Here is a 27,689-nt window from a genome sequence, read left to right on the forward strand (position 1 = left end):
TTTTCTGGTGGATACACTAGCTACCTGTGGATTCCTCACCTTATGAATTTGTCCTTGCGTCAGCATCCGACGGAAAGTCTTCTTCCTAGCTGTCCACGTCGACAAGGACGTCATAATGGCACGGCTCCACGTGACTCCGTCTGACGTCAACGTGCCAATAAGAGGTCCTCGTCGGCGTACTGACGTCGGTTTCACCTAATTTTTTTCATGCCTTTGAGGCAAACAGGTGAGAACCGACCCATCAAAAACCATGAAAATAAATATATATATATATATATATATATATATATATATATATATATATAAAAACAAACAAAAATCTTGTCCATTGAACCCATATATTTACATAATTACCTTAAATACATGTATATACAAATATATATAGAAACATTACTCTAAATACTGCAAGATGAGCGTGAAATCAGGCAGGCAACGGGGAGGCGGGAGGGACCGTGAGGAATCCACAGGTAGCTAGTGTATCCACCAGAATGAAAATGTCACTTACCCAGTGTACATCTGTTCGTGGCATCAGTCGCAGTAGATTCGCATGTTCTGCAATAGCTCGCCATCTGGTGTTGGGCCGGAGTGTTACAAGTTGTTTTTCTTCGAAGAAGTCTTTCGAGTCACGGGACCGAGTGACTCCTCCTTTTGTCTCCATTGCGCATGGGCGTCGACTCCATCCTCGATTGTTTTTCCCCGCAGAGGGTGAGGTAGGAGTTGAATTGTAGTAATAGTGCCCATGCAATGGAGTGACTAAGTATGCACCTATTTAAGGTTGAGATGATACATATAGAAATAATTGAAGGTAACTTCCAAACTGCTACAGGCTCCCGGGGAGGCGGGTGGGCACATGCGAATCTACTGCGACTGATGCCACGAACAGATGTACACTGGGTAAGTGACATTTTCAGTTCGATGGCATCTGTCGCTGTAGATACGCATGTTCTGCATAGACTAGTAAGCAGTTATTTCCCCAAAAGCGGTGGATCAGCCTGTAGGAGTGGAAGTAGTCTGAAATAATGTCCTTAATACGGCTTGACCTACTGTGGCTTGTTGTGCGGATAACACGTCTACACAGTAGTGCTTGGTGAATGTGTGAGGCGTAGACCATGTGGCTGCCTTACATATTTCTTGCATTGGGATGTTTCCTAGAAAGGCCATGGTAGCACCTTTCTTTCTGGTTGAGTGTGCCCTTGGTGTAATGGGCAGCTGTCGTTTAGCTTTAAGGTAGCAGATTTGGATGCATTTAACTATCCATCTGGCTATACCTTGTTTTGAAATTGGGTTTCCTGCGTGAGGTTTTTGAAATGCAATAAAGAGTTGTTTAGTCTTTCTGATGTTTTTTGTTCTGTCAATGTAATACATTAATGCTCTTTTGACATCTAATGTATGTAGTGCCCTTTCAGCTACGGTATCTGGCTGTGGAAAGAACACTGGAAGTTCCACTGTTTGATTTAGATGGAACGGTGAAATAACCTTTGGCAAAAATTTAGGATTGGTCCTTAGGACGACTTTATTTTTGTGTAGTTGTATAAAAGGTTCTTGTATAGTAAACGCCTGAATCTCGCTTACTCTTCTCAGGGAAGTAATGGCGATGAGAAATGCCACCTTCCAGGTTAGGAACTGTATGTCGCAGGAGTGCATGGGTTCAAAAGGTGGACCCATAAGTCTAGTTAGGACAACATTTAGGTTCCATGAAGGAACGGGTGGTGTTCTTGGTGGTATAATTCTCCTAAGGCCCTCCATGAATGCTTTAATGACTGGTATTTTATATAGGGAAGTTGAATAGGTAGTCTGCAGGTATGCAGATATTGCTGCAAGGTGAATCTTAATGGAAGAGAAAGCTAGGTTAGATTTTTGTAAGTGAAGCAAGTAACCCACTACATGTTCTGGAGTTGTGTGTAATGGTTGTATTTGATTAATATGGCAGTAGCAAACAAACCTCTTCCATTTACTTGCATAGCAGTGCCTGGTGGATGGCCTTCTTGCTTGTTTTATGACTTCCATACATTCTTGGGTAAGTTGTAAGTGCCCGAATTCTAGGATTTCAGGAGCCAGATTGCTAGATTCAGCGATGCTGGATCTGGGTGTCTGATCTTTTGGTTGTGCTGTGTCAACAGATCTGGCCTGTTGGGCAATTTGATGCAGGGTACCACTGATAGGTCTAGCAGCGTTGTGTACCAGGGTTGCCTTGCCCAAGTTGGTGCTATCAATATGAGTTTGAGTTTGCTTTGACTGAGTTTGTTTACCAGGTAAGGAAGGAGAGGGAGAGGAGGAAAAGCGTAAGCAAATATCCCTGACCAGTTCATCCATAGGGCATTGCCTTGGGATTGTTTGTGTGGGTACCTGGATGCGAAGTTTTGGCATTTTGCGTTCTCCCTTGTCGCAAACAAGTCTATCTGAGGTGTTCCCCAGAGTTTGAAATAAGTGTTCAGAATTTGGGGGTGAATTTCCCATTCGTGGACCTGTTGGTGATCTCGAGAGAGATTGTCTGCGAGTTGATTTTGTATCCCTGGTATAAACTGTGCAATTAGGCGAATTTGGTTGTGAATTGCCCAATGCCAAATTTTTTGTGCTAGCAGGCTTAACTGCGTGGAGTGCGTCCCTCCCTGCTTGTTTAGATAATACATTGTTGTCATGTTGTCTGTTTTGACGAGAATGTATTTGTGAACTATTATTGGTTGGAAAGCTTTTAGTGCTTGAAAAACTGCTAGAAGTTCTAGGTGATTGATATGCAGTTTTGTTTGATGTACGTTCCATTGTCCTTGTATGCTGTGTTGATCGAGGTGTGCTCCCCACCCTGTCATGGAAGCATCTGTTGTTATTACGTATTGTGGCACTGGGTCTTGGAAAGGCCGCCCCTTGTTTAAATTTATGTTGTTCCACCACAGAAGCGAGAGGTAAGTTTGGCGGTCTATTAACACCAGATCTAGAAGGTGACCCTGTGCTTGAGACCACTGTGATGCTAGGCATTGTTGTAAGGGCCTCATGTGCAGTCTTGCGTTTGGGACAATGGCTATGCATGATGACATCATGCCTAGGAGTTGTAATACCATCTTTGCCTGTATCTTTTGTGTTGGATACATGCGTTGTATGATGGTGTTGAAATTTTGAATTCTTTGTGGACTTGGAGTGGCTACTCCCTTTGATGTGTCTATTATGGCTCCCAGGTATTGTTGTACCTTGCGTGGCAGAATTTTGGATTTTGTGAAATTGACGGTGAACCCGAGTTTGAAGAGGGTTTGTATGATCTGATTTGTGTGATTTGAGCACTGTATGAACGAATGGGCCTTGATTAGCCAGTCGTCCAAATATGGGAACACATGTATTTGCTGCCTTCTTATGTGTGCAGCGACTACCGCTAGACATTTGGTAAAGACTCTTGGTGCGGTTGTTAATCCGAAAGGCAGTACCTTGAATTGGTAATGTATTCCTTTGAATACAAACCTTAGGTATTTCCTGTGAGATGGGTGTATTGGTATATGGAAATAAGCATCCTTGAGGTCTAAAGTTGCCATGTAGTCGTGTAGTTTTAGCAATGGCAATACTTCTTGTAGTGTGACCATGTGGAAGTGGTCTGATTTGATGAAAGTGTTCACTACTCTGAGGTCTAGGATTGGTCTCAGCGTTTTGTCCTTCTTTGGTATCAGAAAGTACAGTGAGTAAACTCCTGTGTTTATCTGTGTGTTTGGCACTAATTCGATTGCATTCTTTTGCAATAGTGCCTGCACTTCTATCTCCAGGAGATTGGAATGGTGTGTTGTTAAATTTTGTGCTTTTGGTGGTATGTTTGGAGGGAATTGTAGAAATTCTATGCAATAACCATGTTGGATAATTGCTAGAACCCAAGTGTCTGTAGTGATTTCCTCCCATGCTTTGTAATAATGACCTATTCTTCCCCCCACTGGTGTTGTGTGGAGGGGGTGAGTGACATGTGAGTCATTGTTTAGTAGTAGGGGTTTTGGGGCTTTGAAATCTCCCTCTATTTCTAGGGAATTGCCCTCCTCTATATTGTCCCCGAAAACCTCCTCTATACTGTCCCTGGTAAGTGGACGGTGTTGCTTGTGAGGTGCTGGCTTGTGTGCTTTGACCCCGAAACCCCCCTCGAAAGGGCGTTTTACGGAATGTGCTGTAATTCCCTCTGCTCTGCGGGGAGTAGAGTGCGCCCATGGCTTTGGCAGTGTCCGTATCTTTTTTGAGTTTCTCAATGGCTGTGTCCACTTCTGGACCGAACAGTTCTTTTTCATTAAAAGGCATATTGAGAACTGCTTGTTGAATCTCTGGTTTAAATCCAGACGTTCGGAGCCATGCATGCCGTCTGATAGTTACAGATGTATTAATTGTCCGTGCAGCTGTATCTGCAGCGTCCATGGAGGAACGTATCTGGTTGTTGGAGATGGTCTGTCCCTCCTCAACCACTTGTTTCGCCCTATTTTGGAAGTCCTTGGGCAGATGTTCAATGAGATGTTGCATCTCGTCCCAGTGGGCTCTGTCATAGCGCGCAAGTAGTGCCTGGGAGTTCGCGATGCGCCACTGGTTTGCAGCTTGTGCTGCGACTCTTTTACCAGCTGCATCGAACTTGCGGCTTTCTTTATCTGGGGGTGGTGCATCTCCAGATGTGTGAGAGTTGGCCCTTTTCCTAGCTGCTCCTACAACAACAGAGTCTGGTGGCAGCTGTGTAGTGATGAAAACCGGGTCCGTAGGAGGCGGCTTATACTTCTTTTCCACCCTTGGCGTGATTGCCCTACTTTTGACCGGCTCCTTAAATATGTCTTTTGCGTGCCGGAGCATACCAGGGAGCATAGGCAGGCTTTGGTAGGAGCTGTGGGTGGAGGAGAGTGTGTTGAACAAGAAATCATCCTCGACCTGTTCTGAGTGGAGGCTTACGTTATGAAATTGTGCTGCTCTAGCCACCACCTGAGAGTACGCGGTGCTGTCTTCTGGTGGAGATGGCTTTGTAGGGTAGGCCTCCGGGCTGTTATCTGACACTGGGGCGTCGTATAGGTCCCATGCGTCCTGATCTTGGTCACCCTGGCTCATGGTGGTGTGAGCTGGGGAGTGAGATGGAGTTTGTGCTGGTGAAACGTTAATCACGGGCGGAGGAGAGGGTGGTGGTGTAATTCTTTTAACCACTTTTGGTTGTGGTGCTTGTTCCGTCTGGAACTCCAACCTTCTCTTTCTCCTAATGGGGGGAAGGGTGCTTATTTTTCCTGTCCCCTGCTGAATGAAGATACGCTTTTGCGTATGGTCCACATCAGTTGCTTGTAGCTCTTCCTCAAACCTATGCTTTTGCATTTGGGAGGTTAGCGAGTGCTCTTCTGTATAAGAGCCTGAAGCTGGGTCGCTTGCAGTTTGTTTCGGCGTTGAAACTTTGTCTGCGTGTTTTTTCGGCTCCGAGGTGACTTTTTTCCTTTTCGGGGCCGAAACCTCTCGGCGTCGATCTGTTTCGGTGCCGCTGTCTCGGCGTCGAGCCGTGTCCACACCGGCATCTCGGTGTCGAGGCTTGTCTCCAGCACTTTCTCGGTCCCGAGAAGGCTGCGTGCCGGTGTCTCGACCGGAGTCGGACGATCTCGGCACTGTTTTGGCCTTTTTCGGTGCCGACGGCCGGTCACCGAATTTATGGGTGGAGCCATGGCCTGGTGGCAGTGGCGTCCCCTGGGCCTTGTAAATGTTTCTTTGTGTGGTTTTCGACGTCTTACTCACGGTTTGTGTGTCGTCGAATCCTTCGGAGTCTGAGTCTTGGATCGAGAAGGTACCTTCTTCTTCCTGTTCCTCGAACTCCCGTTGGGCTGTCGGTGCGGACGCCATTTGAAGTCTTCTGGCTCGACGGTCTCGGAGTGTTTTTCGGGACCGGAACGCACGACAGGCCTCGCAGGTGTCTTCGCTGTGCTCAGGTGACAGGCACAGGTTGCAGACCAAGTGTTGGTCTGTGTAGGGGTATTTATTGTGGCATCTGGGGCAGAAACGAAACGGGGTCCGTTCCATCGGCGTTCTTCAGCACGCGGTCGGGCCGACCAGGCCCCGACGGAGGATCGAAAAACTACCCCGAAGGGCACCGGAGCTCTTCGATCTTCGATGCGGTGTGGAATCTAAGTACGCCGATCCCGAACGCAACAATACCGACGAAAATCTTCCGAAATTAGCTAATTTTCCGTTCCGAAACTCGGAGCGACAGGAACACGTCCGAACCCGATGGCGGAAAAAAAACAATCGAGGATGGAGTCGACGCCCATGCGCAATGGAGACAAAAGGAGGAGTCACTCGGTCCCGTGACTCGAAAGACTTCTTCGAAGAAAAACAACTTGTAACACTCCGGCCCAACACCAGATGGCGAGCTATTGCAGAACATGCGTATCTACAGCGACAGATGCCATCGAACATAGCGTTACCGAAGGTAAGTAACTTGTTCTTCTGATGGATACAACTACCTGTGGATTCCTCACCTTATGAATAGAGTCTCAAGCAGTACCACACTCGGTGGTGGGTGCCCGCCTGATTACACCAAGAAATCTTGCAATATCGAACGAGCAAAATGACCGTCCCTCCTCACTTCAGAGTCTAAACAATAATGTTTTACGAAGGTAAGGAGGGACGACCAAGTTGCCGCTTTACATATATCTATTAACTGAACTCCTCTCGCTAGGGCTGAGGATGCAGACTTAGCCCTAGTAGAATGGGCCCCGATACCTTCAGGAGGGACTTTTTCGCCAGAGAGTAACAAATCTTAATACACAAGATGACCCACCTGGAGAGTGTTCATTTCTGGACCGCTCTGCCCTTTCGCTGTCCAACATACCCAACGAACAGTCGATCATCTAGGCGAAAGTCTTTAGTCCTCTCCAGGTAGAAACTCAGGGCCCTCTTAGGTTCCAACCTATGGAGCCTCTACATCTTTAGAAGGGTGAGGAGGAGGGTAGAACGCAGGTAGGGTAATAGACTGCCCTATATGAAAAGGAGTGACAACTTTCGGCAGAAAAGCAGCCCTGGTTTTTAGTACCACTTTATCAGGGAAAAACATGGTAAATGGGGGCTTAACGGAAAGTGCTTGAAGCTCTCCAACTCTCCTAGCAGATGTGATTGCAATTAAGAAAACAGTCTTCAAGACCAAATATCTCAACGGACATGAATGCATGGGCTCGAAAGGCGAACCCATCAAGAACGTCAATACAAGATTCAAGTCCCACTGAGGCATGTGAAAGGGTGTAGGAGGAAACTTATTCACCAAACCTTTAAGAAACCTATTTACAATTGGAGACTTAAATAAAGATGGCTGGTCCGGAAGGCAAAGAAACGCCGACAGAGCTGCCAAATATCCCTTAACTGTAGCTATCGCACAGCCTTTCCTTGACAAACTAAGAGCAAACAAAAGAACATCTGAAAGGTGGGCCTTCAAGGGATCTTTTTGGTTCTCTCCACATCAAAGCACAAATTTTGCCCACCTACCGGCATAAATAGATTTAGTGGAGTGTCGCCTGGACGAGAGAATAACATCCACTACATCCGGTGGGAGAGAAAACAAACTCAGGTTGCCCCGTTCAATCTCCAGGCATGAAGGTGCAGGCTCTGGAGGTGGGGGTGTAGAACCTGCCCCTGCGACTGTGAGAGGAGTGTAGAACCTGCCCCTGCGACTGTGAGAGGAGGTCTGCCCTGAGCGGGAGACGGAGCGGAGGGCACTGAGAGAGTTGAAGCAGGTCTGTATACCATACCCTTCTCGGCCAGTCCGGAGCCACTAAGATAACTTGGGCCCGGTCTTGACGAATTTTCCTCAGAACTCGAGGAATCAACGGTATGGGGGGGGAACGCGTAAAGCAACTGGCCGCTCCAGGACATCTGAAACGCATCCCCCAATGCTCCTTGCAACGGATACTGGAGGCTGCAGAACAACGGGCAATGCGCGTTCTCTCGAGTGGCGAATAAATCCACCTGAGGAGTGCCCCACATCCCGAAGATGTGGAGGACTAGATCTGGATGGAGACGCCACTCGTGATCTATTGAGAAGTGACGACTGAGACGTCTGCACGTACATTCAGAACTCCGGCCAAATGATTCGCTATTAAGCAAATCTGATGGTCCTGAGCCCAGGATCAGAGCCGCAGAGCTTCTCTGCAGAGAAGGTACGACCCTACTCCTCCCTGCTTTGTTTATATACCACATCGCGGTAGTGTTGTCCGTCAGGACCTGAACTGACTGACCGCGAAGGGAAGGGAGGAAGGCCTTGAGCGCCAAACGTACTGCCCGCAATTCTAACAGATTGATATGCAACATCTTTTCCGCTGGAGACCAATGACCCTTGATCTCCAGGTCCCCCAGATGAGCTCCCCACCCTAGAGTGGAAGCATCCAAAATCACTGTGGCCACTGGAGGAGGCAGTGAAAACGGTTTTCCTTGGGAAAGGTTGCCGTCCTCTGCCCGCCAAAGAAGATCCGCCACAGCATCCTTGGAGATCTTTATTGAATCCCTGAGATCTCCTTTGTGTTGGAACCACTGCCTGCGGAGGCACCACTGAAGAGCCTTGATATGCCAGCGAGCGTGAGTGACCAACAGAATGCAAGAAACAAACAGACCTAGCAGGTGTAAGACCTTGAGGACTGGAACTGCCGCTCCAACTTGAAACAACGGAATCAGCGTCTGAATGTCCCGAACCCGCTGAGGCGGGGGGTAGGCCAGAAACACTGTTGTGTCCAGTACTGCCCCTATGAACAGGAGGCGTTGAGAGGGCTCCAGGTGAGATTTGGGCACATTTACAGAAAAACCCAGATCGAACAACAACTGGGTTGTCATTCGCAGATGAGACAACACAAGCTCTGGAGACTTGGCTTTAATCAACCAATCGTCCAGGTAGGGAAAAACCGCTACTTCCCTCCTTCTGAGATGTGCTGCAACAACTGACATCACCTTCGTGAAAACCCGAGGTGCTGAAGTAAGTCCAAACGGAAGGACAGCAAACTGGTAGTGTTGCGTTCCGACCACAAACCGGAGATACTTCCTGTGCGACTTGATTATCGGAACATGAAAGTGCGCATCCTGCAAGTCGACAGACACCATCCAGTCTCCTTCGTTCAACGCCAATAGCACCTGCGCTAGGGTCAGCATTTTGAATTTTTCCTGCTTGAGGAACAAATTCAAAATCCTCAAGTCTAGGATCGGACGTAATCGACCATCCACTTTGGGAATCAGGAAATATCTTGAATAACACCCCTGACTCCTTTCCTGCAACGGCACAAACTCTATTGCGCCCTTTGCCAACATGGTTATAACCTCCTGTTGAAACAACAGAAGATGGTCTTCTGAACAAAAGGAGGGACAGGGGGGGTAAGGGAGGAGGGAACTCCTGAAAGGGGAGAGCATAGCCCTTTTCTACAATTCCTAGCACCCACGAGTCTGTTGTAATTGACCTCCATTTCTGCAGAAAAAGACTCAATCTTCCCCCTACAGGAGAAGTATGGATGATAAAGTGGGGAAAACTAGGGCTGCTTCTGCTGTTGTCCACCAGAGGAGGATTAAGAAGAAGAAAGCTGCTGGGCTGGACCTCTAGCCCTACCCCTACCCCGCCCTCTAAAGGCACGATAGGGTGGATTGGCAGGTTGCTGGGCGTAAGACTGCGACTTCCAAAAGGCAGAGCCTCGAATGAACCCCCGAAACCCGCAAAAAGGTCTATAAGGCGTTGTAGCAGAGGTCAGTAAGCCCAGGGACTTAGCTGTCGCCCGACAGTCCTTAAACCGTTCAAGGGCAGAGTCGCCTTGTCCCCAAACAACATTTCCCCATCAAATGGAAGATCCATCAAGGTGGATTGAACATCTGAAGAAAATCCAGAGGACCTTAAGCAGGCATGCCTCCTAGTAGCCACAGATGTTCCAATGGCCCTGGCTATGGAATCCGAGGTATCCAAGCCAGATTGTGTAATCTGCTGTGCAGCAGCCTGGGCATCCATAAATAGGGATCCAAACGATTTCTGCATCTCTTGTGGTAGTTCCTTCGGCATTTCTTTAGCGAAGTCCATAAGGGCGTGGATGTATCTGCCCAGCACGCAGGTAGAATTAGTAGCTTTAAGCGCCATGCTGCAAGATGAAAAGATCTTCTTTGAAGACTGCTCCAACCTCTTGGACTCCCTATCAGTTGGGACTCCAGGGAATGTCCCAGGAGCAGACTTCGCAGAACATGACGCCTGAACTACCAAGCTTTCCGGAGTTGGATGCCGTGACAGAAAAAACGTATCACCTGGTGCACCTCTATGTCTCCTCGCCACTACCCTATTCACAGCAGGAGTTGTCACTGGCTTCTTCCACAAGTCCAAAATAGGCTCAGTCAAAGCCTCATTGAAAGGCAGCAAAGGGTCAGCACTGGACGAAGAGGGATGTAGTACCTCTGTGAGCAGGTTAGCTTTTATCTCCGCCACAGACAAAGGCAAATCCAAGTACTCAGCTGCCTTTCTCACCACTGTATGGAAGGAAGCGGCCTCTTCAGTAAACTCCCCCGGAGACGCAATGTCCCACTCCGGGGAAGTATCCAGACCACTTGCAGTGGCAAGACCCTGGAACTCATCTGAAGGCTCGATCTCGCCTTCCTCTAGCTGTCTATATTCCTCCTCTTCCGAAAGTCTCAATGCCTTTCTCCGAGATCGAAGATGTGTCTCTAGGGCCGGCGTCGACAAAGAGTCTATCGACGCCGAAGACCTCGAATCCCGAACTGGACCAGGAAGACTTCTAGACTCATCCGGCGCCGGTGCCGGCGCCAACACGGAGTCGAATGATGACCTTCTCAGAGTCGGTTGGCAGGAAGGTGATATAGCCGGTCTGGATGGGGACATCAATGACGTCGGATGGCGCGGAGAAGGAGTCGGTTGACGTGAAGGAGGATCCACCGTTACAAGTGGAGGACTCCTGCCAGGGGAGACCCTCGGCGCCGAATCGCCAGTCTCTGTAGGGCAGAAGGGCATGAATGGAGCCACCCTGTACGGCGCCGGCAAACCAATATTAAACGCCAATGGCCCCGTGGGACCCGCCGGTGCACCAGCAGGGGCCATGGACTGGAAGACAGCATACATCGCATTAAAAAATGCGGCCGGATCCGTCCCTGGAGCCGGGTACTGTTGTGCAGATGTCTGCTGAACATCAGGCTCCCTCGACGCCGGCGAAAACTGAGGGCTACGATGAACGACCTCAAAAACAGATGGCGCTGGCGACAACTCCGGACTCTCAGGCTGAGGCGTCACAGTAGGACTCATCTCCCATGTCTTCTGGCATCGTGATGATCGAGACCTCGACCTCGATCGGCTCCGCTCCGAACGCCGCCGAGAGTCATGATGACGCTGCTTCTTATGCCTTTTGGGAGAAGCATGAGAGGAATCCTTTTTATGGCCCTTCTTCTTCGCTTTAGCCAAGAAGAGCTTCGCCTCACGCTCCTTCAGAGCTTTTGGATTCATGCTCTGGCACGAAGAGCATCCTTCCACATCATGCTCCGAACTAAGGCACCAAATACAGTCCGAGTGGGGGTCGGTCACTGACATCCGACCCCGCATTCTCTACACGGCTTGAAACCGGACTTTTTTGAAGGCGACATTGTAACCACCAAAAAGCGTTACAGTTATCAACGAGCCAGGAAGAAAAACCGTTGGCGTCGAAGGCACGAAAAAAAGGAAAACTGACGTCAGTACGTCGACGAGGACCTCTTATTGGCACGTTGACGTCAGACGGAGTCACGTGGAGCGGTGCCATTATGACGTCCTCGTCAACGTGGACAGCTAGGAAGAAGACTTTCCGTCAGATGCTGACGCAAGGACAAATTCATAAGATGAGGAATCCACAGGTAGTTGTATCCATCAGAAAGGTATGCTTGCTAAACACTTGTCATTTATGTCGGCAGTGATGGCACTCCAATAATTTTCAGATTCATACCTTCACATGCATGGCATTCTGCTGCCAAATTGTGACCACTGTTGGTACTGCAAGCAAGCCATTCCAGCACAATTCATGTAACCCAGTTCAACTCACTGAGATCCTGGCATCTTAGCCTCGCTAGAAAACAAGCACCGGCAAAGCTAATAGGTCTTGCCTCTGCGACAGCTATCAGTTTGGTTTATTTTAGCTGTGTTGTACAGCACTGTGATTGTATAGTAGATTTAAGGTTTTGTTCTTAATTGCTATGAAACAGCCATTATTCTATTGTTATTAATGTGTGAGGGATGGTATGAGCTTTGAATTAAAATGTGAAATGGATGGGAAGTAGCAACACAAACAATGGCTGTCTTAAAGTATTATGATATAGTCGACACTGCACTTTTTATGGTGGTTTGAGCTGCTTAATATAGAGAGTGGTAGGTAATAAGTAAGATGGATAATGGGTAGTGTGATAATAAATATGCATAATGTTTGGTGGAAAGAATGTCTAATTTTAAATTATGAAATAATATAATTTAAGGTGATGGAAATGATTCTAATTAATGGATGAAGGCAGCTGCGATGACGGTTGGTAAGAATGTCATTTGAAAATGGGAGGGTAGAGAAAAAGATAGTTTAAAAAAACGATTGTGGGCCAAATTTATATGCACATGTAAAAAAAGATGAATGATATGCCCCTCCCCCTCAAATTGCAAGTGAAGAGAGGTGGGTAGCATGTTTTCTTATCTCAAAGGAAACAGAACGCGACTGAGTGTGTGTATAACAGGCAAGCAGTTCCCCAAATGTGATAATGTGAGCTTGAGTTAAGAATGAGTGCTATTCGCTTTGCATGTCGTTGAAGCTCATTTTTTTGTCATAGTAAAGTTGAAAGTAAAACTTAGGTTGTGGTTGAGGTGTAGTCGCAAACATTGTTTAAAGCTGTCTAACAAAAGAATTGAAAAAAGCATTGTTCGAGGGAAAATAAAACTTTGGTTGTGGTTGAAGTAGTCACAAATACTGTTTGAAGCTGTCTAATATAAGAAATGAAAAGCAGCATTGTCCGTAGTGGAATAAAGGTCAATTTATAGCCGAATGTAAATTTTGCCCTCTTTGTCGCTTTTTGGACACCCATAAGCTAAAATAAGTGAAGGGTTAACATTTTCCCACATGCCTTGCACCCATTCTGTGTTTGTGAAGTCACAGCTCTGATTTAAAGCTGTCCAACATAAGAATAGAAAGGCAGCGGATTATTTTAGGTGGAATAAAGGTAAATAAAGAAGCACTCACATTCAAGGTCTGCTTCGTCTGAAATAATAAAAGGTGCTGCCCATACTGCTTTCACTTGCAATGTTACGGGTGGGGGTTGGGAGAGGTGGGCAGCTCTGGCTGAACTGTCCCTCTCCGAGCACAGTCAAGAGTGATTTGCATACGGCTGGGTCTAAACTGAGGGGGCCTGGAGTGAAAACTAACAATAGACTGGGATACGGCCCAAGTAATTACCAGTGGCTGAGATTCATTCAAGCATTCCACCCATTACTTCTTTGTATAGTTTAGTAGGTCTAATTCTAAGCACTTGGACAAGTAAAAACATATGCAATATGTATTTTGTGGCATCCTAGAAAAGGTGCCAGTACAGTAATGGTCAATTATAAAGAAGCAAAGGGTTTTTGTATAACCTAAACAGGCTGTAGGCCCTTGAGCAGCCTCTAGGTCTGGCTTGACAGTGTGGCCATCAACATGACCTACTGCTCCAGATACAGAGTGTTTTTTTTTTCCTTCAGCCACTTTATTCAGACTTGTCAATCACACTTTGATCAGACCAGAGGAGCATATATTTCTCACCTCATTATAATGGTCGTCTCACTCCACCACATAGGAAATGCACAGTTTTCAATATGTGGAAACGACAATTTGATGAATGTAAACGACACCTTGAGACAAGGCTTCCCCATTAAAGGAAACCCATTCTGCAGGGTAATGAAATGATTACTTGAAATGCGATCCAAAGTATGAAAATTCCCTAAGGTTGTTAGATTTCGAGTACATCTTCTTGTATTTATGGACCCCCTTAAGAGGCTTTGTGGACCCCCAGGGGTCCCTGGACCACAGGTTGGGAACCACTGAATTACTGTATTTAGATACCTTTCTTGATCAATGGTTAACTGTTTGTCTAAACTTTTCAATTTGTCCTTAACTTACAAGACTAAGAGCACCCCTTGTTGGACGCACACCAAACAGAAGGATCACAGCCAATCTCCCTCGTCCAAGTTTGTGCAAGTACCATCATGATTGGTGCATGGCTTCCAACTGCCTCAGATGTCTGTCTTAATTTGACTGGTCCTGTAGTCGCACTCAGGACGAACCAAAAGACAAATCAGCGAGAAGGTAAACAAGTGCTTTCTTAGCATTTCAGCTCTCTGATGCCTGCAAATATAAGGCTGCGTTCTTCATGCAACAGAGTAGAGCACTGAGGTACTGTCTCCATATATATTTTTGAGCATCTTCAATAACAGGATGACACGAGTCCTGCCATTATCTGATCTTGCTGAAGTGACAGATGCACCCAGATTAACATCAGTAAAAATTATCAAAGGAGCATTATGATTGTGCTGATGGAACCAATCAACTAGGTAATAAAAAGGAGAGATAATAAAAACAAAGGTGGTGAAACAATTTCAGCAGAAACCCAAAGAGGAAATAAGAGACTGCTCCGACTAGCTGCAGGTATCACATTCGCTTAGTAAACTCAACATTTTAAATGCTCTAAACGCACTTTCAAAATAAAATGAAATGCAGTTTCAAATAAATACAAGTGCACCTGTGTTTAATAATCTTCTGTTATGACTTAAGAATTTTACTGTGACTTTCGGTAAAATATTCGCAAAAAATCCATATATGTAGTTGAACATCAGTTTCAATGTTTATTCCTTGCTCCAGACCTAAGAATCCAGACTCAAAGGATTTAGCAAATGACCTTTAAATTGAGAGTATGCTCAAACAGAGAAATTGTGGCCCGTGGAAAACAACTAAAATGTGTCAAGAAGGTAAGATACACCCATTACATAACAAAGGTGGATTTTCACCAACTCATTAAATAATAGTGTTTGCCTGCCTACTTGTCCTCAAAGTTGCATTAGCCCACAGAGCCTACTAGGCCAGAGCACTTCCCCAGAGGATCACAGACCGGTGGCTCTCAGCACCCTTTCAAATCTGCAAGATTAATCCAATGGATAAATAGCTCCATTTACCACCACACATCATAAAACAATTCAAATTCACAAACCAAAAGTACAAGAGTCCTAGGGCTCTTGCTCTGTTACTAGGCTCTGTAAATAATTCACATCACTATTACCCAATTTTGATGAAAATAGAAAATTTGGAAGGGTGGTGGGTCAAAAATGGGACTGCAGCAAAACACAGGAGTTGTCAGCGGTGGAACTTAATTAACTGAGACATCTTGTCAGCAATAAATGGTGAACCGGAGAAAACCGTGTCAGTCCACAGCACCGCAGTTTACCAATTATGACACAATCACATTACAAAGCATACCACATATTCCATAAAATATTCAGAAATAGTACTATACTTTTAAAATAAACAGATGACACTAATGTGATAAAACATCAAGAAATACCCATTCACCAATGTTTTTAATGCACTAATACATTGAAGCCAGGTTTATTGGCTTAGCCAGTGCTTCTTTTTCTCTGTATCCATTACTGCAAACAACATGCATGTTCTCAGTACATATAGGCAGCATATCAATCTCTTCCATGGTGGCAGATAGGCTTGTTCCTCTCCGTGTCACACTTACCCGAGTTCGGTTTTAGGAAAGCAGGACGGTTTGAGTTGGATCTGCAGGGAAGCTGAATGTGTGGCCAATGCCACAGCCAACTGGGAAGCAGACTGCTGGTCACCCATCTCTATCGCTTTGGAGAGACGAAGGGCTAAATCTTCTGTTAAGAGACAATGAAAAAGATGAACAACTAACGTAAATTGTCAGTAACCTCTTCTTTTGCATAGTGTTTTTTAAATTACAAATAAAGTTGTCTCCAACTCTACAGGAGACAAACTGTAAGAACGTGAGGAACATGTATAAAGTCTACTACTGAGAGGAATCCATTTTCATGACACCCTTCCAATATACTCAGTGTAGACAAGGGGTAACAAAATGTTCACAGATTGTATTGTTGGACAGTATGTTTTAGAACGTACCTGCAGAGCAAATGCAAATTCACTTGTTAAAACTTTAATCCCCCCACCCAAAGTTGTTCACACACATATATAATATACCTTCACGAGTAAAAACCTACCATATTAGGAACAATATTGTGCCTCGACATGGATGGCAGGGGAAACTCTCACTGGCGTTGAAATAATGGTGATCAGGAGCGCACTTCATTCAAGACCTACCCCAACCTCTGCCTCCCAGATCCCACAGTATGGTTGTTTTTTAATTGTGAAGGTATATTATATGCGTGTGTGTGTGTGTGTGTGTGAACACCTTTGGGTACAATCAACGTTTTGCATCTTTTACGACCCACTACATGAGTAGATTAGGGTTTTGGTCCTGATGAATTGCCATGATCAGTTTTGACATCAAACTGGTAAGTAACTTGTAGACTTTCTTTTAATATTTCCACTTTTGGAGCCAGGTTGGATCATTATATCCAATCCTTGGACAATCTCTTTTTATTTATAACAAGGGCACTTGCATATTAAAGGACTAGCGTATCCTTAGTTATTTTTAACCTCACTCCACGCCAGTCTACTTACACTTTCACACTATACACTGCACCTCAATCTTCACAAAGGCAATATTTAAAAGAACGCTGGCGAAAGAACCCCTCTGGGGCCCACTGGGCATTTCAGCACCGGCCCAACAAGGGGCAGCCCGGTGATGAAGCATAACACTCCACTAGAGGTAATCTCCTGAGACTTCATAACTGGATGGGAGAGATCAAGACTTGCCGCCCCCACCCCCACATATTTCTTTCCTTATACGCCAAAAAGGCCTTTGATGCAATCCACTGACATTTTATAATGCAAACACTGAGGAAGATGGGCAGCATTTTTTGATCTGGACAGAATTGCTATACTGGAAACCCACTGCGGCGGTGAGAGTCAACGGAGTAATGTCAGCAGAGTTCCCTATAAAAAGAGGGACCCAACAGGGTTGTCCTCTAGCTCCCCTTCTCTTCACCCTCACATTAGAACCACTGGCCTGTATAGTTTGTGAACACCCTAATATAAAGGGATTCAGAGTGGCAGGCTCCCTGATCATAGAGGAAAAAAATCTCACTCTATGCAGATGGCATCCTCCTATACCTCACCCAATTTGAGGAAATGATTCCCAGAATGTTTCAGGTCTTTGAAACATATGGTACCCATCCTCGACACACTGTCAATTGGAACAAATCAGTCTTATTCCAACAGGTAGCTACCTTGAACAAGTAGATCTCCCTGGGAGGCTCAGAATAAACTGGGATGGGGGGTGGGGAGGGGGCGGCTTCTGTTAGTTGGAAATCTACGCCACATTAGATTATGAGAGGAGCATAGAGCACAATGTAAGGGGGATATTGACAGAATTCAGTTTCAACACAAATCAATGGAGCACGCTGCCCTTATCGATAATGTGCAGGACAGCAATATTTAAAATGATCACTCTCCCCAAATTTCTATATGCCCTGCAAAATGCTTACTATTGAGTCCAAGACAATGACTGTCAAAATTGATGATTAAATCGGGAAGCTGAGGTGGAACGGTGCTCTTCCAAGTATAGCCCTCCAGGCATTACAGCAAAACTCTTACAACGGAGGCATAGCTCTTTCAGATATCAGGGCATATTATTGGGCCTCCCATTTAATTGTCATTAACAACTAGGGCTATACAGATGGGGACCACCATGCGTATGCGCTAGAAAGGACCCAGCTTCAAAAATATACTTAGCATCACTATCTTTATGGCGGAAAAGGGACAAGATGTTTTATTCCTGCAACTCAAGTGGCAACAGATGCATGGAATACAACAAACATATGTTTGGGATGGGTGAAGAAAATTACCCACAAAACCCTACTATGGGTAGGTAGGAGCCTTAAGGCGTTAGGGAAGCTGAAGGGATTTGTAGCCTGGGACCGTATTGGCATCTCAAAGGTTTCTGACTTACTTGAACGAGGCTCCCTTTAGCCCTTTTCATTCCTCCAACATGAATATCAACTCCAGAAAACACAACATTTTAAATACTTGAAACTTAAGCTGAGGGCATAACCGCAAAACTCCCAGAATAAGCACCCCTGAAAGGTAGACTCTTGATGGGGGAAATACTAGAAAACGTGTTTTCCTTTGAGTATAAGAACATCAATAATAATATGCTGGATACTCTTAAAAAGCTTAGATATAAATGGAAGAATGAGCTAGGAGAATTCAAAGATTTTGACTGGGAATCAGCATTAATTTTCCTTAAGGGAGTAGTGATTAAGTTCAGGATGCGACTCGTGCCGCTTAAAGTCCTTCATTGAATCTATTATGAAAAGGCACGACTGCACAAAATCACCGGACTGCCTGCGCTGTAGAGAACGGTGGGGAGACTTTCCACATAGACTTTGGAACTGCCCAGTTATACATTCTTCCTGACAAAAACAAATCACAGAACTGAACAAAGTTATAGGGAAAACATTACCTGACAACCCTAAGTATATTCTCTTATTCCACTGAGGTAGGCCTTCCCTGAGCTAAATTATAATTCTATAATTTGGGCCTGGTGATAGCCAAAAGAGATCTGGCCAAATTCTGGGGAGCTTCTGGGACCCCGACTATACGGGAATGGGAAAAAGGGATGGACTTATACATGGCAGCAGAATGGGTCATGTAGAAGAGATGGGGCTGTCCACGCACATTTCCTAAGATATGGGGAGATTGGAACAGATATTATGAATTTAGTACACAAGATGAGGCGAATGAAGTATTGCCACACTAGACTGAATGGTCCATGCTTCTTGTTTTACTAGGACTGTCAATATGTAATTTACGTGGTACCGTCAGGTCATTGTTGTTAAAATATGTAGAGATACCACTAGTAATGACGATCTTCCAAATGGTTTCCTTCTTTATAATGGCCAACTATTTGAGCCCCTGTTACAATGACTTACAAAGCAAAATTGAAATATGTTTTAAAAAATTGAACAATGTGCTCCTGTGAAGAAGGTACATCTGTGAGTTATCTCTCTGATCATTAGTCAGAAACTTATGCAGTGGATCGCAAATATAATACAGATTTACTAATAGTACCATTTTGTAAAACAAAGTGCCTTAATTTGTCACCTCACCGCATGGCATCAATTAGGATAAGGTGATTTTTATAGCAGGCAAGCAGATTTCTGATGCATTTTGTCCCTTGGACACAAACATATTTTATAAAATTCCACACCCCTGATTTCAATGTATTAATATAGACCGCAGAGAGATCAACAAATCACAGAAAAATAATTCACCTACTTTATTAAAATAATAAACATTCAAAAAGTTTTCGAAAATTTTAAAAAACAGTAGAAGATGTGCTCTTTGGAAGCAGACCCCAAACATTAAGACATCTTCAGTGATTAATAACAAAAACAGAAGACAAAAAAGCTAAACTGTAACATTAGAGCAGTTGACTTGAACACCACATGGTTGAGATCTTGTACACCTTCTGCGCAGAGAGAAAATAGTGGTCAATCAAATGATAGGATAACCCAAGCCCCAGTTAAAATTCTTAGCAAGAGACCACCAGGTCTTAGGGAAAATATCACTCTTCTAATCTGTTCGAACAATAGTTCTAAATAACACTGCACTGTGTTAACTAAAGCAGTCTCATTAAAGCCTCTTGCAGTTTCAATTTTAAAATTCACTTGAGGGATTGCCCTTTTAAGGGTCAGTTTTAGCAGGCCAAGAACCCAACCCTTTAAGCATGCCTCAGACAATGTTGTGAAGCGTAATTAAAATTTTTAACAAACAGCCTGTGTTGCTAAAACTAGAAAAAGGTTCTTTGTTCAGAAACTCAGTAACCCCTCAATGGAGTGGATGTAGGGATAGACTCAAAGAATCTCAGCAGCTAGCACAACTAGCGAAGCTACTTGACAGTTTAAATTCCAATCGCAACACTTGCATCAGGATTGAATCCTTTAAAGCCTTAAAGAATGTAGCTCGTACAATATTTTCGCTTCTGATTTGTGCAATTCATATTGCGTGATTTGTGATGTGGTGGCACACATTAAATTCTGTTTCATCTTTAATGTGTCTTTGGACTAGGTCTTGATGAAAAATGCACACATTGATGTTTTAAAATAGCTTTCTTACATCATATTCTGTGATTTCTGTCAAGCGTTAGTTATTCTTCAAAATAAATAGCAAATGTTAAGACATGTATGATACAGATTAGCCACAAATCTAAATATCAAATATTATACCTAACACAGTACTAATTTTTGTTGGATTCATAACTTTCCTGTATTTAGTTATTTTTGTAACTAAAGGCAGTATGGTTGTTTTTTACACAAAAGTCCATTCTCAACAGTGTAGATTGTGCACCAGCCAAAATTCTGAAATTTCTTGTGCAGAGAAGATTAGCTGTTGACCACATTGGAGAGCAGGAACCCGATTTAAAAGTGTACCAAGCATGAAAAGATGGTGAAAAACATTTATGTTTTTAAACACCCATTGTGGAAGAAAATATTTATCTACTATAATGGTCAGTGGGATGTATTTAAAAGTGCATCTTGTTAGCACAAATGTTCAGTTTTCTATTTTTTCAAAGGTATTCCCAAAGCGACTTAGGATAAAAGGTTATTAGAGGTTCGGAAATAAAAGCAACTAATTTAACAAATGCATCAATATTTCCTTAATCACTGGTTGTGCTAGATCATACCTATACCAGCTCATCTCACCCTGAAAATCAAACACTCAGAAGCCAAGCCTCCCAGCCACTACCCAGAGTTTGGAGTGCACTCCGCAACTAGTGCTCTTCCTTGCTGCCAGCCCCAGACACCCAGCCTCCATCAACCAATCCATCACACCATCGGCTTAGACTTCACACAACACAGACTTGATTCTCCCAGACTAAACTACCTGGATTCCCACGGAACTTGAAGCAATCAGAGAGAAAGGACTCAGAAGAAAAGAGTGGAGTTGCAAACATACAACTATGACCAGATGAGCATGGTTCCTCTGAAAGGACAGAATGGTCAAGTGGGGATCCAAAGCTAAGACACTATAATGGTTCCAGCAGTCAAGCACGGTGTGGGCCACTGGCAAGAGCACCGTGCAGACATGCAAAACAAGCCAGCCATGTTGCCAAATCCTTACGGAGTGGAAGCGTTGCAGGTGCATTTTCTTCTCATAGCCTAGAGATGGAGGCGCATTTTAGAGGAAGATGAATTGCCTTTCAGGGAAATGTAAAACACCATTAAAGACTGGTGATTAAGAATATGATGTCTCTAAGAACCCAACCCTTACTGTCCAGAGCATGTATTTGACACCTGGGAGAATAGCTTTTGTTAAGATCTTCGTAGAATGTAGAAGGACAAGGGCTTAATAAACAGGGTGGGCTTTGGTGTAGATGTTGTTGTCATCATCAAACCATAAATGTTCTCTTTGACAGTTTAGGAACAGAGAGTCAAGTAAGCATGATTCCAAAGCCTATTCTATGAAGGAAGCTTTTGTGGTTTTAGGTAGTGGACTGTGTCGCTTTCCTACCTCTCCCTAAGGAAGCAGTGGAAATGAATTCACAAGAGCATCACTTATTTCGGATGTCCAGCTCTAGCTGTTGGGAGTAGATCAAGGAACAGCAGCTGGATGAAAACTAGAGGTGCTGACATAGTCAGGGGGACTGGGACTGGTCCTCTGGTCTTTGGAGCTGCCCCAGGGATAGACGAAGCTGCAAATGCATGGGCAAGAGTTGCAGCAGAACAGGAGGGTGAGGGAATAAAGTAAACTCTTAGACTTCACTTTTGCAATCAAAGTATACCTGAAGGTACCCAAGCTGAGCACCAAAGAAACTGGCAATGGCTGGTACAGCTACTGCTTATCAGACAAATGTGACCCAGTCCGGAGGAGAGAGACTGCCAGAGTGAGCGTCTTGCAGTTGACTAGAAAAGGCTGGTGTAAGCTCGCATCCCTCAAAAATTGGCCTTACCAAGGATGGTGGTAAGCTGGAAACAGCCACCATCAAGAAAGGAGGTAACCTGTACTAGGGTGGTGTGAAGGATGAGGTCTGTATGGGCTGGTGCCTCTGCTTTTTTGTGCTTCTAGTACTTCACATGGTGATAGTGATACACCCAAACAGTGTGCCCAGAGGGCTTCTTTGCAGCAAGGCTTCCTGCTCTTATCCCTGCAAAGGGCACTCAGCTTGGTGCGTGGGTGGTCAACTCCCTCTCAATTATCACTGCAAAGTAAAAAAGCAGGATTCTGAGGCAGTAGTGGGGGGGTGGCAGTTAAGCTATGGATCTGGCTGATGATGCGACAGAAGAAAAGGGTAGTATATCTCCAGGTGAAGTAAGTCACCTACCCTTGTTGAACAACAGTCTTACACCCTAGAGCTTTGAAATTACAAGGGATACCCACACTACTTGCACAGAACAAGTGAGGGTGACCTCTTCATGGATGCCTCAAAACCTCTGTGACACAAAGGATGCCTGGAACCACTTTTATGGGCCACAACCATGAATTTACTTCTTGAATCTTCTAACATATGATGAGAAAGAACAATTCCTGCAAGCCTTATGTACTTTCATGTCAAAAACTGTTCCATTTATTTCATCCATGCGCCAAACCTCCCAGTCCTGAGCTCCTGTTACTAAACCTAGCGTACCACTGCTATCGCAGATGCCATTACCTCACTAAAGATTTGACCCCCTATGCACCATCCATCACACTCCTAGGGACACCATGGGGCACACACGTTACCTCAGCTGCAGAACTAGATTCCTGGCATGCAGTAGAAATCCATACTTTAGGTGATCTCTACACTGACAGCATGTTCTATACATACGACGCCATGATGGATAACACTGGTCTACCCCCCTCCTCCTCCAAACGTTTTTGTTACATAGTTCCCTTAAGGGAGCTATGGGGAGACTTGATGCACGAACCCCCAATACATCTTACATTACAGTATTTTCATGTATTTGGAGAGGGGAGACACCTGGAACATTGGATAGCGGACTTCTTACGACATCACTGCTGGACCACTCACAGCTCTCCGAGACCACTGAGAGGTAGACAAGGGGAGACCCATCAATGATAAAGAATGGTCGGCAATACTAGAGGGACCCACATGCGTACCTCGCAATACGCAATTTTGCCTAATACAGTACTATGTTATGCAGAGGGCCTACCTCACGCCTGACAAGATTAACAGATACTATAATCGTACTGATACCGCATGCCCATGCTGCCACCAGGTGGGAGCAGACTTAATACACTTGCTATGGGCGTGTCCACGTCTACAATACTATTGGACCACAATCCTGAGCCACTTGGTCCGCTGAGTAGGCTGCTCCATACCACAAACAAAGGAGACCTATATCTTAGGGTTGTTTTGACGGGGCAAGAAGCTAAAAGCTACATCTTGTTTTGTTGATGTAGGTCTATTACTGGCCAAACATCTTATAACTCTCAGATGGCGTTCCTCTGACCCCCCCTATTTAGAAAGCATGGACACAATCGCTGGGTGTCTGTGCGTGGGTGGTGGGAATGGCTCTCCATCGTGAGGATACCCTGGGCCTGTGCAGATATCAACTTGCGACTGAGTGGGACTCAATCCTTGCGGATCTTCACCCCCCCCATCTGCGCGGCACCAGGTCACCAGACGACATTGGCACCTGAGACACCTCCGCCCTAACCACAATAACAAAAAACAACATGAAACCTTGTCAAATGTAATTATGCCTGTACACATGTATATTATTTAACGCTACCGCTGATACTGTGTTGCTGAAATGCTTTTCATAACGAAGAAGTAAACCTGTTGATGTCTTACTGGACTTGACAAGAATTGTCACTGGATTCACTGCCTACCACCTTTCCCTTTCCTCATTTCCTTCCTCTCCCCTGCCGACGCACCTTAGTGCCCTTACCTCTATCAACTTCTCCTTTCTGTTATTCCCACCAGAGTGTCTTCAGAACAAATTTTTTCCCTTGTTGAAAATGGAGGTGAGCTGCTGTAAACGTAGGTGATATGACACAGATTAAATCTGGGGTGGGGCAGAATAAACTAACTGAGCTCGATGATAAGAGAGAGAAAAAAATCAGCTAACCAAGAAAGTCCAAAAGGATATCAAGAGAAGGGTTCTACCCACAATGTTCAGCCAAAAGGAGGAGACTGACACACAGAAGAAGTCCCATGCCACCAATAAAGCATGCATGTGAGCAGTACCAATACACAAAGGTCTGAATGAACAGCATTTCAAACCATTTGCAGTACTGCTACTAGTCTGCGGGTTCCCACGAAACAGAGAATGTAAAAGACCCACCACACTGAATAGCATTTTGTCCTCGCTTAATAGATTATTCATCACTTAGCTTAGAGACCCAAGTACAATGGTTGACTGGGCAAGTTAAGATGTAAAACATTTAGCAAAGCAGCAGTGCGACCCCGGGTCTTCAGAAGGACTGTAAGGCTCAGGGCATTGTTTTCCAGGCTCTGACAAGTGTGTGCGTGAGTGAATATAACATTTGGATAATAGAAATGTTACACGTGTCCTTAAGGAGGGCACTGGTTTGGCTACCCGACAGGTTAATAGGAATGGATAAGAGCTTGTCAACAAGCTTTGGGAGACAAAGATTTGTTACAGTTTGATCTTTAGAGTGGGTAAAAACAAATAGAAGCTGTTGAAAAACCACTGTGGCAATGTACTGGAAAATGTTGATGGGGTCTACCCAGGTGTTAAGGTCCCTGACTAGGATTAGATTAGAATTGTTGATGAGAAGTTTGATGTGAACCATTTGACAAATGTGTTGATGAGGCAGGATCCTGAACGATGACAGAGGACTACTGACAGCAGATATAGGAGTTGAAAAGCCTGCATTTGAGAACGTTTCAAATGAAGGTGAATGACTATATATAGGTTATAGGTGGTAATGGGCAGAATAAACAGGAAAGCAAATTACCTTTTCTACATTTTGACTTTCTATTTTTTCAGCCAATCAGTGAGTTCTTTCTATTATTTTCCTCCATTTTTCTTCTTTCTATTTCATTTTGTTCCTAATTCACCAATTTCTTTCCTATTCTCTTCTTGATGCTGAGTGCATTTGAAGTTTTATGTTCTTGTTGACCAAGACTAACATTTTGGCTTTTCATTGCTTTGTTGACTCTCATAATGGTGATTTCAACATTGTGGCAGAAGATGATAGTCGTGAAGGTCACTAAAGGCTAATAGCAACTTGCAATGAGGGAAGATGCATAACCCACCAAATGGAACAATTGAAATTATGAGGACTACCTGTTAGACAGGAACAAGATTTAGCACAATTTTATAATGTATGAAAACACGCACATGGTTTTTAATGTAGCCTGAACAAATGTGGGCACTGGTGCTTAATAAATCCCACTGGTGTCCAAATAAAGAGATAAAGGACACCGATTTTGGTAACTACATAGCACAAACATAGAAAGTACATGATATGTTATCAGAAAAGTCCTCTCTTTTAAGCTGACTGGCCGCATCAAACAACATCCACAAGTAATCCAATGAGAAAATCATGGAACAACATGTAATGCTGATATCAACATGTTAAATAAATGCTCTTGGGAACACTTCACTGATGTAAAGATCAAACGGTATCTATGCAACAAATGCAAAATATGGCACTGATCTCAACAAATTGAGCAGCACACCACATTCCAACTGGCAGGATGCAAGAGAGTTAAAGGAATTCATTGTCACATATGTCCTGAAAAGGACATGCTGATTGTACTATCTGAAGCGTTTAGTATGTTTGACTGAGTAGTTTTATCTACAAATTTGACCTTGTTGACACAGCCCTTCTAGGTGACACATTGGGGTCCAAAAGAAAAAATTACTTACATTTGGAAACACTCTTTCTGGTGCATACTATACATAAGTGCAGATTTCTTTTCTGATTAATATTCCTCCAGGCATCAGACGGGATCCGCAAACTCAAAAGCAATAGTTATGCACACACAACTCTGAACCAACATTGTTCTGCAGATTCCTAACCTTGTGAATAAATATCATAGCAGTACCTCCCCAAGAAGAGGGTCTGTTTACTGGCTCAGACCAAAATGTCCTGCATGACTGAAAAGGCAAAATGCCCACCCCACCAGAGCCGACTGTCAAGGTAATAGCGTTTCATAAATGTGTGCCCTGATGCCCAAGAAGTAGCTCAACATATTTCCAGGGCATGCACTCCGTATGCCAATACATTAGTAGTAGCCTTTGCTCAAGGGAAATGAGCCCTTAATCCTAAAGGTAGCTACTTGTTAGCTAGCACATGCAGATTTTTATGCAGAGTGGAATCCACCTACAGATAGTTCTTTTCTGCACTGCCTTGTACTTTGCTCCTGAGAAACCCACAAAAGGTTGAACGTTCACCAGATGGTCCGCGGTATTATCAGTGCAGAACCTTAGGGCCTTCTTGGAGTACAAATGATGGAGTCTCTCTGCCTCTTTCCAGAGATGAGGCAGGGCAAACAAAGTCAGAAGTGCAACAGCCTTCCCAAGATGGACGAGTGTTAATATTTTTAGCAACTCGAGTACTCTTTCCAGTCTGTCTGTAAAGAATGTTGTGTAAGGTGGCTTAACCGAAAGTGCCTTCAGGTCACTCATGTGACAAGCTGAAATAACAGCGATCAGTAAGACTCGTTCAAATGAGATGCACATTAAAAAAGTGAGTGCCGCATTCAAGTCTAATTGTGGTATCACAAAGGGCTTCAGCAGAAACAAATGTTGCAAACCTTTAGAAAATCTCATTACAACAGGTTATTTAGGCAAAGTGGGCTTATCAGGCAACCATAATAAAAATGAAACCGCCAACAAACAGGCTTTAACGTGTCCAACGCACGTCCTTGCGGTCAACAACAAAATACACAACACCCCAGACGGCTTAGCTTGTAGAGGGCCAATCGGCCAGTTGCCCCAACAAGCCATGGTATTGTCCCAGCACTCGGTGTACACTAATTTCAAAGATGGGCGCTTGCATTGCGAATAACGTCAACAATCTCAGGTGAAAGATCAGAGGAATCTGTCTGCCACCAATCCATCTCCACACATGGTGGAGGGGCAGGTTGCAAAGGCACAGATGCTGGACCCTGCCTTGTTGCTATGACTGTAGATCCTGCTGATATATCGGAGCTTGATCGGAGGACAGATGCTCATGCCCAGAAGTTCTGGATACCACACACTCCTGCCCTTATCCAGAGCCACTAGATGCTTGGGCCTGGTCAGTCTTCATCTTTTTCAGAGTTAGAAAGGCATACAGGAGTCCCAAGCTCTGCTCTAGGCAGAATGAGTCTCCAAGAGAGCCTTCTTGGGAACTCGTGTGTGTTAAAGTGAAGAAGATGCAAGTCCTCTGTGGTGGTGAAAAGATCAAGCCAGCATTGTCCCAATTGCTAGAAAACACCTGTGCCACCTCTGCACATAACTGCCATTTGGGACCTGCTAGGTATTGTCAACTAAGTACATCTATGGTGTTTAGAATGCCCACCAGGTGGTTCGAAACCCGAGAAATGCCCTGCGAGTTAGCCACTTCCAGAGGCAAGAAGCATACGAGCCAAGACCCCACTCCAGCCTGCTTGTTGCAGTACCACATGACTGTGGG

The 27,689-nt window shown here is 44.7% G+C and overlaps 1 protein-coding gene across 1 annotated transcript in view; it reads right to left on the minus strand.

The window, feature by feature from the left end:
* The window catches only part of LOC138282894 (ranBP-type and C3HC4-type zinc finger-containing protein 1-like), a 383,289-nt gene that overhangs the window by 275,199 nt on the left and 80,401 nt on the right, over window positions 1-27,689 (minus strand). The window contains exon 4 of the mRNA XM_069220902.1: window positions 15,691-15,832. Coding sequence (XP_069077003.1) covers window positions 15,691-15,832 — 142 coding nt within the window. The remainder of the gene's footprint in view (window positions 1-15,690; window positions 15,833-27,689) is intronic.

This window comes from Pleurodeles waltl, chromosome 2_2 (assembly GCF_031143425.1).
Source record: "Pleurodeles waltl isolate 20211129_DDA chromosome 2_2, aPleWal1.hap1.20221129, whole genome shotgun sequence".
Taxonomy (NCBI): domain Eukaryota; kingdom Metazoa; phylum Chordata; class Amphibia; order Caudata; family Salamandridae; genus Pleurodeles; species Pleurodeles waltl.